The 16789-nt window shown below is 42.1% G+C and overlaps 1 protein-coding gene and 1 long non-coding RNA gene across 3 annotated transcripts in view; both read right to left on the bottom strand.

Moving 5' to 3' along the window:
- Window positions 1-343: 343 nt before the first annotated feature.
- Window positions 344-16789, bottom strand: part of LOC116038990 (alpha-2-macroglobulin-like) — a 71606-nt gene continuing 55160 nt past the window's right edge. Inside the window, exons 22-38 of one of the 2 annotated variants that reach the window (XM_036001694.1) lie at window positions 12600-12726; window positions 12345-12466; window positions 12197-12248; window positions 11745-11828; window positions 11272-11448; window positions 10758-10833; window positions 10408-10564; window positions 6227-6301; window positions 5168-5342; window positions 4884-5071; window positions 4047-4259; window positions 2366-2484; window positions 2058-2148; window positions 1903-1971; window positions 1714-1819; window positions 1498-1539; window positions 344-532 (exon numbers count right to left, since the gene is read on the bottom strand). In XM_036001694.1, the coding sequence (XP_035857587.1) occupies window positions 528-532; window positions 1498-1539; window positions 1714-1819; window positions 1903-1971; window positions 2058-2148; window positions 2366-2484; window positions 4047-4259; window positions 4884-5071; window positions 5168-5342; window positions 6227-6301; window positions 10408-10564; window positions 10758-10833; window positions 11272-11448; window positions 11745-11828; window positions 12197-12248; window positions 12345-12466; window positions 12600-12726 (1878 nt within the window). In that variant the 3' untranslated portion in view covers window positions 344-527. The remainder of the gene's footprint in view (window positions 533-1497; window positions 1540-1713; window positions 1820-1902; window positions 1972-2057; window positions 2149-2365; window positions 2485-4046; window positions 4260-4883; window positions 5072-5167; window positions 5343-6226; window positions 6302-10407; window positions 10565-10757; window positions 10834-11271; window positions 11449-11744; window positions 11829-12196; window positions 12249-12344; window positions 12467-12599; window positions 12727-16789) is intronic. The other variant, XM_031283732.2, reaches the window with a different exon arrangement.
- On the bottom strand, window positions 711-1440 carry LOC116039012. Its single transcript, XR_004102223.1, has 2 exons — window positions 1280-1440; window positions 711-1142 (listed from the first exon to the last, which is right to left on the bottom strand). It is a non-coding gene; the product is annotated as an uncharacterized LOC116039012 (long non-coding RNA).

Raw genomic sequence — 16789 nt, 5'->3', positions numbered from 1 at the left:
TAGGTTAAGATGTACAGACTAAGACTTTTTTTTAGCTGCAGCACAAGGGTCATTTATCTCAGCCTGTTCACCTGAGTTGGTGAGGGTTTACATGCATATTATTAAAACAATATATTTGCTAAACTTTGATTTCCAACTACTTTAGGAGATGGGATTTGTAGATTTTTCCAAGAGTCTGATATAGTTTATATATTATATAAATTATCTAAAGAACACTTTTTGCTTTTGTGACCACATTTCCACACTAAGCTGAGCTGCACAACTTCTGGTCTTTGGATAAAACACATACCATAAATACACAGCAGAAAGATTAAACAGTGGAAAAAGTTCAACAAAAGATCAGTTTCAAGCGGGACATTAACGTCACATTATTTAATTGTCCATTATGCATGTATTTCACTTCAGACACAGTAGTTACACAGCTGTCAGGGGTTGTGGCAGAATACTAACAAGGAAATACAAACAGACGTGGTGTTAAGTACATAATATGTATCTTCTGGACGACTCGAGGACTGACCACACGCTCTTCAAGCTGCAACAGAAATAATGAAAAATAAAAATTCAATGCGAAGACTTAAGCCGGTTCATACCAAAGATTTGCAACATTCTGACACCTGACAGTTTACACCAATGCTACTATACGAGACAGTGTATCCTCTTCATAGCAACGACTCTCTGTAGACCTACTTCCATTTGAACTTTTTTTTTTCGTAGCTGGATATAATTTGTAGCATATGAATGAGGATAGTTAATAATTTCCAGTAGTGATGAATTGGCAAAAACAAAAACAAACAAAGGGTCAGAATTTGGAGTAGTCCATTAGCATTTTTTTTATTTCATAGAGCATCTGAAGAATGTCATGAAATGGGGGGAGATAGAAGTGATGACATGCAGCAAATAGGCCACCGATTGGATTCAAACGCCGGCCGCTGCCAAGGACTCAGCCTACATGGGGCGCACGCTCTACCGGCTGAGCTAGAGGTCGCCCCACATAACATAACAGACAAGAGATCTCCCCTCTTTTGTCCATTTCTCCCGTCTAGTCAGCAGTTCCATTGTTCAGGGGAGTTGGTGTCACCTCTAATCAGCCAAACATTAACTATCGAGGCAGCATGTCACCAGGGGAACGGATGATGATAACACTGTGCTTCTTGGAAACAGGTGAGCTACAGCTCATAGATATACAGTGTATGTTTCCTTAGTAACACTGTTCTCTTGATAAGGGAAAAGAGGGCGGATGTAACAGTTGAGGAAAATTAAAAGTATCCTCATTTTCGACCAGCTGACAGTTTGTAACTGACTTGACCAGCTGACTTCGCTACGAGCTAATTGGCTGTTCAAACAGGTGACGTGCCTTACGTTCTAAAACCAGCCAATGGCGACTTGACAAGCCGAGTCGCAGGCGACACCATCAGACTGCTGCAACGTTCTAAAATGTTTTTTCCTTTTCCTTTTTCCTACGTCATAGTGCTTCTGTATGTTATTATAGTTTGTTACCTGCAACACAAGGGTGGATGTATTCTGTATCAGACTGGTCACCTTAAGGGGAAAAAAGTAGAAAATGAGTCAAACTTGCATCATGTGTTCAATAGCCCATAATATTTAACATACTATAAATGACTATTCTGATAACTGTTCAGGTTGTTGTACAGCTACCACGGAGCAGTGTATGCTGTGACTTCTGTGAATGAGGTTTAGAGAGGACTGATTTACTTGGCTGGTAGTAGTCGTAGATCTTGACCACGGCTGGCTTCAGGTTCTCCACTTGGTGCTCCTGTATGAGCTTTAGGCTGTGGTTGATGCCTGTGTCCTTCAGTAACTGTTGTAAGAAAAACAGACAACATGATCAGTAACAAATCTGGAGAGAATCATCTCTTGTTTGTCACTTTAAATCCCTCTCACCTCCCGTATGTACACCAGAACATGATCCTCCTTTTGTTCAACACGATCCACCAGCAGGGCACCTTTGAGCTGTGAGGAGACATTAATCAGCTGTTATCATGACAACAACAACTGACACAAATACTACTCAGTTTAAAGTTACTGTAATCACTCACCATGTTCAAAGACTCTGGGTCTGGGACAAATCCGGAGAGCATTTTGATATCCAGGATAACCATGTTTGTGCTGGACTCATTTCCACTATATCTGTAATGCAAGTACCATAAAAATATGATGTCAATCTGGTGCTTTGGAAGGCTCCATTTACCGTTTGTTTGAACTGAGTTTTAGCTACCAAGTTGTAAACATTCCTCCCCTGTCCATCCACCAACAGTTACATAGTTCAAGTTGGTAGATGCAGAGGATTATTTGCCAAAAACTTCAGTATTTGTCAATGTCGTGGATCTGCTTGTTGATTACTTACAGGGATGTTAGTTTCAGACTGAGTTTGGGTCTTTTGCTGGTGCAGTCGGCCTCTGGTTTGACCTCAACACTGAGAGTGGTAACATCAGCAGGAGTTGGGATGTTATAGACAAGAGAAATCTAAACAAGGAAAGTTTAATATTTATAAAATTAAAAACAAAAGAAAACATAATTTTTTTGTGTCTGTGTTTTTGTTGTGTGTATGAGGTGTTTGGCTCTAGTTGGACAATTTATGGGTTGCACTGTTGTGTTGTGGCTGCTGTGGTATGTTTTATTTGTGATTATTTGTGAATGTTGTGTGTGGACATTGGACTGGAAGCTGTGGAATTAATTACTGTTGTATTGGTGTCATGTAATTCTGTGTAGGACGGGCCACTTAGATAGCCTGGTTCCGCCCTCCTACGTACTTACGCTCAATTTTCATTTCCCTTCAGTACTACTGCTACGTTCATGCCACCTGGGAATAACAGGGGCCGCCCCCGTTTTTACGATGTTTCTCCGACTGCCAGCGTTCACATGGTCTGGATGCGTGTTCTTCTTCTTCTGTTATATTGGCATAACAACTTGTTGCATGACTGCCACCAACTGTTGGCCGGAGCCTAGAGCATCAGGTGTGTGAAAACAAGGAGGCCACAATAACAAAAGATTTGCTGCTGTTTTCTTATACGAGCATAGAAACAGCACATGGACAGCTGTTTGTGTTTTCTGCAGGACAACGGACAGGAAAGGACACGGATAAGGTGTTGTTTTTTTATACATGGGCCTATTTATAAATAATTTGAAACATGTTATGTTTCTTGGCAGAGGCATTTGTCCACAATAAACAGTTTATTGTCATTGAAATATGTTCAGTGAACCAAAGTCGCCTACATCAAACGTCAGTTGTCAACAAGGCGTCACCAACTGGGAAACTCAGTTAGCAAAATCTAGCCCGAGTTTCCCACCTCTGATTCCCACAGGAAGTGACGTGAATGACGTTTTCACTTGGAATTTTTTTTTCCGATGTCTATGAACGCAGCATACGTCTGGGTTTGCGGTTTGCGGTATAGTCTGCGCTATAGTCTAGGGTTTTCTCCAGTCAAATTTTTGGCGGTCCAATCAGCGAACAGAGGGAGTGGCTGAGAACGATGACGTCGAGGTTGTGCGCTAGAGTTGTAGTTCCGTAATGGCGGGGGAGAAAGATGCGAGTGAAGCCATTCGGTCCGTTGTGGCAACGCAGCCGAAAATCCAGAAGTTAAAGTCCGAGCAAGAACAATCTTTGCTGAGTTTTGTTGGTGGCCATGATGTTGTGGCCCTCCTCCCCACGGGGTTTGGGAACAGTTTGATTTTCCAGCTCGCTCCGTTAGTGGTGAAGGAGTGGCTAAGGCGAACGCTAGCGATGCTAAGCCGACGTCACGACCAAACGTTAGCGATTGGTTATGGCAGATCCAGAGTGGCTCTGGGCAGATCCAATAGTTTTAAACAGAGTACCCGCCTTCAAGGAAGTTAACACTTGTCAATGGAGAGAGGCCAGACTCTCTGTACAGATGAAATGTACCAGAGTCTGGTAGGACCAGGCTACCACTTAGAGGCATGACACGTAAATAAAAAAAATTCACTCAATCATAAAAAGTGAACAAGTTGGTTCAAATGTACAGTATGAAGCATCAGGATTGGTGGTTTATGTACATCAAACCACTGACCTGTATTGCAGCACATGCAGTGCCCTTCACCTCCAGGCTGTACTTTCCTGTCACGTCCTGCAGCTGCTTCTCCTGGTAGAGCAGTTTGTTGTTCTGATTCACATCAAACATCAGCTGGCCACTGGGAGACTGGACCGTCACTGTGCTTGAACCCTCTGGACTGAACACCAGAGTGGAGTAGAGAGCCAGAGCCTGAAGAGCCACCACGGTGTCCTACAACACACACAAAAGAAAATACCTAATACTTATGTGCTTAAATTTATACAACTGTAAATGTTCTTTTGTTTACACCTGTAGCAGCTTTCATATGTAGGAGTTCACTTTTATCAATTTCAGGTCTCTCCATTGTTGATTTTCATACAGAAATCAATTAAGAAAATTACCATTTAAAACATAATAGTATGCACATTTAGTTTTATTTGTAGTTAATGGGCTAAAACAATGCTGTTCTTGGTATGGTTTAACTGACACTAAACTGTTGAGGTATCGGGCAGTGTCGCTGTCCTGTGAGAACTATCCATGTCTACATAATGTGAGTTTCAATTTTAAAATAATTTGAAAGAAACTGAATGCTTTAGTATTTTTTATAAGTGGATAAAAAGCTCCTTTACTTCATAAGCTAAATACAACATCTAAAGAAACATTGAATTGAAGAAGCAGAAAAATGCATTGTCACAAACATGAAAATAGGGCTGTTTTTCTTGTGCCATTGTTTGGGCTTAAGGTCACAGCTAAGCCATACATTTTTAAATAACTTTGATTGTTCATCTTATTTGTCCCAGAAGAGATTACTGTACGTTTGACTCAAAGTCCAGCTTAACCCTGTCTGGGCTGTACCTGTGTGGAGGAGAATCCTCCATAATAGTTCTGCTGGCTAGTCAGCCATCTAACGATGCGGCTGGCGTAGCCCAGGTCTTCAACAGTCGGAGAGGCACTGAGTTTAGCCAGCAGCACATAGGAGCTGATCTCCACAGACAGAGAGGCTGACGTTTCTGTTGCTATCTGAGACCAGTGGAGGAAACCTCCTAAAAAACAGCCATCCACAAAGAGACAAACAGGCACAGGGTAAGCTTCGTCACAGTAATGAAGCCAGAATGATTTCCTGTAGGAGGAAGACTCACCTTCTTGTAATACAACAGTGTCTAGGTGCTTCAGTAGGTGAGCACGGGTCTCCATGTTTCCTGCCAGGGTGAAGACGTACGCCAGCAGAGCTGTGGTGTAGGTGTTGCTGAGGTCACTGATGGACTCCTTGAGGCAAGACAAGCTAGCATTCACAGGTCCATGAACCGCAGGATCCTAGAACAGATTAAAAGAATACATTGTCTTTTGCCGCTGTGTTAACAAATTCCCATATTCAAAGAACGACTTCAGTAAATGGAGGCAATAACACAAAACAGCAGAAAGTGAGCTTTAGAGACAAAGTGAGGGCACAGCAGAAAAAGAAACAGGCCAGGAATCAAGTATTAACCAGTGCTACTAATCTGAATGATAAAGGAGGTAACAAAAAACTATTAGCATCAACCAAAATAAACCACTACCCACAAATGTCATTGTCAAATGAGGCATACCATACTAACCAACAAACAGAAATATGTTTAAAAAAGACTAACATTAACATTTGAAATATTGAGTCATCAGATGGCTTGTTACTCAAGTGAGAGAGTGGAAGCACCGCAAAATAATGGAACAACTTCAAAAATAATAGGGTAAGACTAGGCTACATGGGTTGCATTCAAATTAATTCTAACTAATTAAATGCTCCTTTGCTCAGCTTTTTGAAAAAGAGACTTTTTTATTATAGACAGTTTCATTCATCACTACAACCTAATACTGCCTGTACTCAAAACTAAATAGGTATTTCTACTACTTAAGTGGCATCAAGCGGTGAGGTTGCAGCAACCAACTGAATACACCTCCGCTTACTCCCTTCTGTCCAAGCGTGTAGGAGAACCTACAGTGGCCTTCACTTCAATGTAAAAACATAAAAAGGCCCTCTCTAAAGCCAGTGATTGGTTTGTCTGTTCTGGGCTACTGTAGAAACGGTGCAACATGGCTGGCTCTTTGAAAGTAGACCCACTCCTAATGTAGATATGAAGGGCTCATTCTAATCTAACAAAACAACAATTCTTTGTTTCAGGTGATTATACACTAATGCATACATTTCAAAATAATCAACTCACATCTATGGAAGTATTCATCTCCAAGAAGGCAGCAGTGATGTAGGCACTGAGAGTAACTTCATCAGACACACCACCCTGTAAAGAGGAAGCATAAGTAATTAGTGATCTAGTCTGACTCACTGGATGCAGAATGTAGGCCTGTCATTGGCCGCGTATTTCAAACAGTATTCTTCTCCCTTTTTGCTATCTCCACTATCAGTTATAGCCAATGCCAGTATTTTTTCCGTATAGCCAGGGGCATTGAACAAAATTCTGGGCCCGGTACAAAGGCATTCTCAATGGGCCCCTTCCCACATCCACATCTGTTCATTCTCCGTTCGTTCTTTTTGAGACCTCCTCACACGTGGCCCGAAGTTTAAACTTGGGCGTTGGTGTGTGCGTCGATCTTTTTAAGAGAATAGCAGGGCCGGCATGTGTGTGTGAGGGGAGTGTGTGGAAGAGCGAGTGAGAGAGTGACGGCAGTTAGCTTTGGAGCGAGTACTGACTGGGGGTGCAACGATTATAGATTTTGTTGGTACGATTATAGTCTGAAAAATAATAACGGTCTCACAATTATCACGATTATTATGCATTAATTAATTTCACTGCTAATGTATCAAATTACATGAACACTCTAGATTTGAATGTGTTATTTATTTCTGCCTTTTGAAACAGAAATAACACAGTAACAGTTTTGAATGTTTTGAAAATGATTATATGATCAATCATCAACCTTTTTATTTAAATTCATCTGAAAAATAGAGACTAGAATCAGTCACACCACAAATTAAGGCCAAGTTGGCAACAACAGCGCTGCCCTTCTTATGAAGAAGTTGGCCCTTTTTGGGTCTTGCTAGCTGGTGTGTCTAAAAGTTGTAGAAGCTGCTAGACAAGATGCACCTGTCACAGGGAGATGTGCAGCATTTTGCCAAGGAATAAATGCGATAAAATCCAAAATGTGAATGTAATTTCAACAGCAGCACAACCTTACTACATAATAGTCTTATCAAATACCATCACTAGGCTGATAAGAATTGAATTTAGGCTGCTTTATTTAACAGTGAGTTCATTTCATTCAGGTGTGAGGATGGTGGATCAGGAAAGACAGGGGACGGCAACAGGTAGGTCTAACATTAGGTGGAAGTGTAGGGGGAGCCACTTGATACCAACAGATTCATTTCTTAATATTATTAATATGGAAAAACTAATATATACATATATTACATAATGTCTGACAATATGTCTTAGTGGAGAAGAACACAGGCAAAGAGTGAATGAGACAGACATGAGGTCGGCGATGGCGTCAAGTAGAGATGAGACCAGTGATGACATCAGGTAGGAGTTCTATTAGACCACACAAAACTAAATGTCCAGTTCAAGTTCTGAGTCCTCCTCACATTCGTTTCTTTTTGCACTTTAACATTAGTGTTGCTTACAGATGAAGTCTGATTACTTCTAATGCCAAATCAAAATAATTTAACATGTTTTGTTAGGAACTGTTCGTTATTTATTTAAGGGGCCACCAGAGAATTTTTGGGACCTTTAGGCTAAAAAGACTTCACCCTCCCCTCACCAGTAATAGTTTTTCTATGACCCCCCCAAACTGATTTGAAAAAGTGGCCTCCCCTTATGTGCTAGTTTACACTTAATAAAGATTTACATAAGACATTTGATTTTTTACAGCCATGACATACAGAAGTTAACCTCTGCATTCTCATCTTACACATCCCACTCCTCTGTTATGGTGTGGTGGCCATTTCAGTAGATTTACTCACTAACATTGTTGTGGAAACACAATAAGCATGGAAACTAAATGCACACTTCCTGCATTACTGCATTACTGCAGTACTTCAAATACTAAGTTACTCCTCTAGTAAACTAGTATTCATATGAAATAAAACAATAAAACATTGAGACCATTCAGCAAAGGACACTGGGAAATAACAATTCAACACTGGTTGCTATGGACTCGTCACTAGGCTTCCTCAGTCATTGTATATTTTAGCACATAGGTAAAGCTGCCGAAGCTGAACATTATATTCCAAAACACGTTTATTTTTAAAGCAGATTTTAAGTTACATTGTAACAATTTAACAATTCGCCCTTATGAAATCCAATCGCGGCACGGCTGTCTTGGAACGCAACAGACGGTGGCTGAATGCCCCGACACTTAAATTCAACGAAAATGTAACAGTGAACAATCAGTGTTGGACCTACAGTCTGTTGAGATGCCTCTCCAAACTCACCATAAAACGTTAAGACACGTTAAGAAAAAAGATTCATATTTTGCCGTAATCCAATGACACGTAAAAAAAGTAATCCACAGCGATCAGTAGATCCACAAACAGAGTCACGGTGTATCCAGCAAGGCCTATACGAGCGTCACATTCACCAGCCAGCTCCAAACAGGTGAACGAAGCCTCTCCACTTCGCCGTTTAAACAAAGTGGAATAAACGTATAAAAATCCAAATCTACACAAAACCCGCAATCAATTAGTAAGCTGACATCACATTTATATACATGGCATTTAGGAAACCTTTATTGCAAAGTTGGCACTGCAAGATGTCCAGACTAGTAACAGTAACTTTCGTTTTTTGCGTCCTGCTGCTCCCATCAGGTAATATTTTTTTTTTACTAAAGCAGTATATGGAATCTGATGTATTACCTACCATCATTTAGTTGTTTTGTGTTTTTTTTAGATATTTATAGAAGATCTGGTCATGCCAGATATAATTATTCCACTCATTTTTTAAACAATGCAATTACAGCAACCAGGGGGGCAGTGCTCCTCCTGCCCCCCAGCAAACTCATGGGTCAGACCCATCTGGTAGCGAAGGAGGGCAGAGACTAAGAGCTACATGGATAAATATGCACCAAACAAGCCACATTGAAATGTTGCTTTTTTCATGAAAACAAAAGTTGGGTGACCCCCCCCTCCTAGACTAAAAAATGTTGGATGACCCTCCCCTCATCAAAGAATAAAAAGACATGACCCTCCCCTATTTCCTCCGGTGGTCCATTCCATAAATACCGAACGGTCCCTTATATCATATTAGGCTAATCTTGCCATTGTGAATGAAAAATGCATTTCTATATCAAAACCCGGCACATATGGGAAATATAACAATTAGCTTATGTCTGACAGTGGGAACGTAGTAAAAAACGCAACGCAAATTTAAACATCCGCAACACATATGTCCGAATGCCATCAATGATGATTTATTTATTGTAATGAAAATAAAGTACATTTACAGTATATATATATATATATATATATATATATATATATATATATACCATAACATTATTTATAATTATGCTAGGCCTACCTAGTAAACCTGTATTATTTAAACCCCATATATAATGATGTCTGGCACTTTTCTGGCGAAAATTTTGCTGCATACCCCTCTGCTCCCCCGGTGCATTTTGACCACGGTCGGAAATCTGTAGCAGGAAAAGTTAACCCTCTCCTTGAGTTCATGTTGTTTATGGAGAAGGAGAACCAGGACATGAAATTAAACGCTACCAAGCCACAGCCGTGCGCCGACATTGAGCTGTTGACTCAAATTACATCCCAGTGCTGCCTGCCCATCCCACTACTACACTCTTCAGCTTTCAGTGGCTTTTAGCTTAGTATTAGGATTCCCTGGTTGGTATAATGGAGTCCTAATAGATTTAACTGACCACCTCCACCATAATTCAAACCATAAACTCAGCTCATAACCTCACACAAGAGGACTGATCAGATTGTTTACTATGTAGGTATAAGACTCGATTCAAAGACAAGTCACTTTTGGGGGGCTCAAATTTGGTAGAGTTTACCAGATGTGACACTGTGGCCTACGTATATACAGACATAGATCACTGTACCTCCAACACTCACAGAAGTGATTTTGAGATCTTCTTACGTAGTTTGCAATCTAATTGTGTCACAAATGCTTGCCAGTCGGAAGTTGCAAATACATTTGTGAGTCCCACATGGCTCTTGAATGCATGAGTCACAATTATGGCATTTTTCGTGAAGTGGGTCCCAGTCTGCATTTCTTACTACTGAGACATGAATGAAAGTCCTGATGGTGCATTTCCATTTAACTACTGCTACAGCCAAAGTGTCATTTAGTAAAATTAACAAACTGACCTTCTTTAGTTTCAGTTATCAGTCATTGTTATACAAACTCTAGTAAAGAGGGACTTTAATTACCTTCATTCTGTTGTTGAAGAGTTTTCCTGACTGTTCAAAACAGCCATTTTTTCGTTGTTTACTTTTCAGCCAAGTCACGGACGCTTCAATGTTCGCTGGGTCAATGTAGATGAAAGACTGGGCTTTGGCAAAAGATCTCAACACAAATGCTGTCAGCCTGAGGATATTAAAACAAAAGTTAGACAGAAAAAAGACAAGAGGAAGCACTTATGATCCGTTTAATAGCTCACGATAATCATCTACTCTGTTGTAAGTATAAAAGGTAAACTGTGTGTCATAGTAAATGTTGCACAACATATCCATATATAATTAATTATTCTTTGTGGATGATTGACCAGTAATGGTCTCACCAAGTGTTCCCTGGTCCTGCTCCAAATGTGCTGTAAGCACCGTCCTCATGTTTGTAGTTCAGCTGTCTCTGGTAGCCTGTATAACAATAGAAATACTTTTATTAGGGCATTTACAGATTTGATAGGATTTATGATAAGTTAATGATTTTCGGTACATTTGTTTATAACATATATAAGTGTTAATGTACAGATGTAAAGAAAAACTACATTATTTGCTGGACAGCTGACAGTAAAAAGATGACAGGAAATTAGGGGAGAGAAAGAAGGAATGACATGCACCAAGGTCGCCCTGGTGGCCTAGAAGTTATGGTGTTGTGGTGGGGGCCTGTTGTCAGCACCATAACCCAGAGGCCAGCAGGGTGCTCCTGATCTGTAGTCTCTAATATGAATGACGAGCACTGTCTAGCTATTATGCACGCTGCTTATTATATTTTGTGCAACCAGCACCAGAATGTAGCAGACGGTAGATTTGGCATACGTGTTCTTTTAGCTACCAAAGTAAACGGAGACTCACCACTGGTCAGGAAGTTGATAGCCTTTTCCCTGATGGCTGGGGTCAGCTGCTGTGTGTTTCTCAGGTACTCGAGGATGTAGATGTTTGGGGCAAGGAGCGCCATGTTCTGCTCACCACATCCATACGGCATCTGCAGCAGCCCATCCAGGTTCTTCAGAGCCCGGCCCAGAATGTCACCTGCCCAAAAACACGGAATCACTGAGACTGAACACGTAACTAACCTGACCTTTACTTTCTACTGGGGCTTGAAAGACAAACTGTATGTTCTTATGTTGTTATACCACCTTTTGTTTATCCCGACTATATGAATATGTTGAAGGTATAAATGCACTTTGTATTTTGACTTTACATTGTTCAATTGATTCATTTTCATTCTAACCACAGATTTTTATTTTTGATGGAAGCCTGTTCCCTTCCTAGAATTTTCTTGGTTAAAGCAACTCTCAATTAAAATGAATTTTCTATTAATTTACCAAGGACTGATACTGAAGCACGGGCTGATCCATCAATCACGTTCTCAGGGAGTTGTATGTCCATTTCCTCTGTCAAAGCTTCCCCTGTGAACAGAGAGAGAGAACAAACACTCAGCACTAAACCAAAGATGTCTTTTAGATTAAACGGACAGTTAGTGGATCATGTATTGAAACAGGTCAGACTGGATTAAGAAACATAAAATCATAAAAATGGAGGGTTCTTTCACTTCGGTTGATAAAATGTATTTTTGATCAAATGTATTTAATGACAGTAAATCAATCTGACGCACCTGCGCTAAACTTGGCACAACTGCCATAATCACACTGAAACTAAGTGCTATCTGCAAGTAGTGAAGGTCTCCATTACATGTTTTAACATGCAATCTACTCGACTTCCCGTATTTGTCTTTTCACATGTTTGATGGGCCAGGCCTGGTGTAAACCGTACTGACCTTTTGGGCAGAGCAGCCAGTTGTAGGTCTTTGTCATCTCAGTTCCCTCAGCCTGAGAGGGAAAGAAATAATGTGAGTTACACAGAGTTTCCATTTGGTTAATGGATAAAAATGTTCTCCCTTTATCATCTTGTTTTAAGTTACCAACCTTTACTATGAGAGGTCGTGTGACCACGTCAATTCGTCCCCTTTCAGGCACGCTCACAACCTCATTGTCGCATGAAATTTGGGATGTCACGGCCTCAGCACTCACTGACACATTTACAACTCCTAAAAAGAACAAACAGTGTGAAACTTGATTAAGATTTATTTATTTTGTCACTAAGGTGGATCTCACTGATTTAACAGATCAAAAAGGGCTCCTCCACCTCGACAGCCTGGTGGATAAAAGCTTGACTCTCACCTAAGACTGAGGGGGCCATGGTCCAGCTGAGGGTCTTGTGCTCACTGCCACACAGACAGGATGTGTACTGGTCACCAGAGAGGGGGGTGAGGGTGTAATCTAAGGAGGGGGTTGGAGTCACAGTGACCTGTTCAAGAGAGAACAATAGATTTAGAGATTGGAGATTTATGGCAAATGCAAAAAACTGTTCAAACTGCAGCACAATGTTGCAGCATTTAACCTTTCCCCGGTACATCTTGCAAACGTTTTTGTTCCAAATAAAAGCTGACATCTAATTATCAAGCAGTTTGAAGACTGACTTAATTAAGAAAATTATGATTATTCCTTGTATTTAAAATAACCTTGGTAAGTCTTGAGGGAGTTGACAGGAAACTAGAGAGGTGGGTAGAGTTAAACATCAATCAATTAAAGGTTTCAGCAATATTTTAAAAGTGCGTTTGATTCCACATTGTAAAGGGAGTGGGTAAAGTCATTATCTATTACAATCTGCTTAATGAGAAAAAGCAGTTGTCTTTAGGTTCAACGCATAACCCAACCAATTATTGTAAGTATGTTGTGCATCCAAAAGTTTGGATTCATTAGAGTCATACGTAGACACACACACATATACATACATATATATATACATACATATATATTACACACACATATACATACACATATATACACACACGTGTATATACTATATATATGTATATTGTAGAGGCTAAACCCAAGCTTTAAGCCCCTGGCGTGCTGTTCCACGGGTAGAGTAATTGACGCACTTTTTATCTTTTTGATCAATGAAAGTTGAAGTCGTATTTGCAGTTAAAACCTTTGGTTCCATTTATTTCCATGAGATCTTAGTTGGGTTTCCAGACAAATCACTGCTTGTATGTATGCCTGTGTAGTGTTGTGGTGTTGTGGTGTTGGTGTGCGTGTGGTCAAAAACCGTATGTGCTTCTGGGTTGCACCCGAGGAACGAAAGATTGGTTCCTGTTTATACCAAGGGCAATAATTGGCTCTTACACATATATATATATATATATATATATATATATATATATATATACATACATACATACATACATACATACACACACATATATATATATATTATATATATATACAGTGAGGAAAATAAGTATTTGAACACCCTGCTATTTTGCAAGTTCTCCCACTTAGAAATCATGGAGGGGTCTGAAATTGTCATCGTAGGTGCATGTCCACTGTGAGAGACATAATCTAAAAAAAAAATTCCAGAAATCACAATGTATGATTTTTTAACTATTTATTTGTATGATACAGCTGCAAATAAGTATTTGAACACCTGTCTATCAGCTAGAATTCTGACCCTCAAAGACCTGTTAGTCTGCCTTTAAAATGTCCATCTCCACTCCATTTATTATCCTAAATTAGATGCCCCTGTTTGAGGTCTTTAGCTGCATAAAGACACTTGTCCACCCCATACAATCAGTAAGAATCCAACTACTAACATGGCCAAGACCAAAGAGCTGTCCAAAGACACTAGAGACAAAATTGTACACCTCCACAAGGCTGGAAAAGACTACGGGGAAATTGCCAAGCAGCTTGGTGAAAAAAGGTCCACTGTTGGTGTCATGGTTTTGGTTTTGAGTTTCTGTTCTTGTTTCTGTTTTGTTGTGTATTTGTTCTGTTTTCTGTTGTAGCCCATGTTTCCTCCCTTGTCTTGTCTTATTGTAGTTCCTGTCTTGTTTTCCCGTTTGTGCCTGTATGTTCTGTTTCCTGTTTTATTTTTATAGTCTGGTTTTCTGTCTTGTCTTGTCTATTTTACTTCCTGTGTTTCCCTCCCTGGTGATTACCCTTTTGTGTTTCACCTGTTTGCCCAGCCTAGTGTCACCTGTCCCTTGTTAGTCCTCGTTACCTGGTTTATTTAGTCTCTGTGTTTTCTTTGTCTGTTGTCGGATCATTGTTTTTCTGTTTCTGTGTGTTCGTGTCTGGAGTTACCGTTCGTCTCTTATTCCCAGTTTTGCGATTCCGTTCTGCGTTCCTGGAATTTGTTTTTGCCTGTTGTTTTCTGGACTTTTGGTATGTACTTTATTTTCATTTAATAAATCTTCTAAACTGCACTTGGGTCCAAACTTTTCCTGACAAACCGTGACAGAATGATCCGACCATGATGGACCCAGCGGAATATTTAGAGGATGAACTTTATGATTTGACCTACACTCTTATTTGTGCTTTTGGAGAGTGGAAGAGAGCACCTAGTTGGGAGGTGAAACAGGCAGCTCTTAGATTAGCCCACCGTGAGGTATCCACTCGGCCCTGGCTCAGGAGCTCCTTGCCTGAGTGGATACAGGACTTCCTAGAGAACCCTTGCTGTGATCCCTCATCCCAAAATGCTAACAGGTTATCTTCTCTCCAGCCCTCTAGCAGTCAGCTACCTCCCTTGCCAGTTCCTCGTTTTATTCCGAGCCAGTTAGCTACCACTAGCCTGCCTACTTCTCGGCCTGCTAGCATTGTGACTACAGGATCTCTGTTTTTTAACCAGCCTGCTCCTCTGTCCACTTTACCTAGTCCTGTCGTTTCTCTGCCTGATAGTGAGCCAGAGACTTTTGTGACTGATTTCCAGAACCTAGCTAGATGTGCTAGACAGACTGAGGAGGCCGAAGCCGCTAGATTATTAGCTGATAAGTTTCGGTCCAGTTCGCCTTTCTGCAGCTCCCCTGAGCAGTCTTGAAGGGTCCCGTCTGGCCATATTTTCTGGGAACCGTGGAGGCCGCAAGAGAGGACGTGGTCCACATGGTTCCCGACGCTATGCACTGGTTCAATCGCGCTCCAGTGGACTGGAGCCCGAGATGTCCAGTGGACCAGAGCCCTTGCTGTTCAGCGGACCTGAGCCTGTGCTGTCCAGTGGTTCTGAGCCAGTGGTCTCCAGCGACCTCGAGTCCGTGCTGACCAGTGTTACTGTTCCTGAGTCTACTAGTTTTCCCGAGTCCAAGTTGACCATTGTTCCTGAGCTGACGTGCAGCCTTCCTGAACCTCCGCTGACGTGCAGCCTTCCAGAACCTCCGCTGACGTGCAGCCTTCCAGAACCTCCGCTGAAGTGCAGCCTTCCAGAACCTCCGCTGACGTGCAGCCTTCCAGAACCTCCGCTGACGTGCAGCCTTCCAGAACCTCCGCTGACAGGCAGCCTTCCAGAACCTCTGGATACATCCAGCCGTCCTGAGTCTCCGATGACCACTCTTCCTGAGCCAGAGCGGACCAGTGTTCCAGAGCGGACCAGTGTTCCAGAGCCAGAGCCAGAGCGGACCAGTGTTCCAGAGCCAGAGCGGACCAGAGTTCCAGTGCCAGAGTGGACCGGTGTTCCAGTGCCAGAGTGGACCAGAGTTCCAGAGCCAGAGCCAGAGTGGACCAGAGTTCCAGAGCCAGAGCCAGAGTGGACCAGAGTTCCAGAGCCAGAGCCAGAGCGGACCAGAGTTCCAGAACCAGAGCGGACCAGAGTTCCAGAGCCAGAGCTGACCGTTCTCCCAGAGTCTACGTCGACTGACCTCCCAGAGTCTTCGTCGACTGACCTCCCAGAGTCTGCGCTGACCGATCTCCCAGTGTCTTCATTGACTGTGGCCCCAGAGACTTTGCCGTTGCTCGACACCTCAGAGACTATGCCTTTCCCCGTTACCCCTGAGACTTCACCCGTCTCCGACATCCCAGAGACTTTGCCTTTGCCTTGTTCTCCAGAAACTTTGCCTTTTTTGTCGGTCCGACCGACTCCTGCTCCCCATGTTTTGTCGGTAGTCTGGCCGACTTCTGCTCCAGTTACCCTGTCGGTGGATTTGCCGACTTCTGATCCTGTTGCCTTGTTGCCTGTTCCTGATCCTGTTGCCTTGTTTCCTGTGACTGTTCCAGTTACCATATCAGCGGACCCGCCTATTTCCGTTCCTGTTACCTTGTCGGCAGACACTGGTCCAGCTGACCCATTGACTGTCTTCAGCTCAGTTGACCCGTCTCCTGTCTTCAGCTCAGTTGACCCGTCTCCTGTCTTCAGCCCAGTTGACCCGTCGCCTGTCTTCAGCCCAGCTGACCCATCGCCTGCCCAGCCCACAGAAGGGATTCGCCTTCGCAGACGTCTTCCAGAGGGGTTGCGCCTTCATGGACGGCCTCCTGAGGGGATTCGTCTTCGCCGCCGGCCTTCTGATGGGTTTCGTCTTCGCGGCTGGCCTTCAGAGGGGTTT

Source organism: Sander lucioperca, chromosome 5 (genome assembly GCF_008315115.2).
Source record: "Sander lucioperca isolate FBNREF2018 chromosome 5, SLUC_FBN_1.2, whole genome shotgun sequence".
Lineage (NCBI taxonomy): Eukaryota > Metazoa > Chordata > Actinopteri > Perciformes > Percidae > Sander > Sander lucioperca.
The sequence above is the reverse complement of the archived record's forward strand: the minus strand, read 5'-3'. Positions and strand labels throughout refer to the sequence as shown.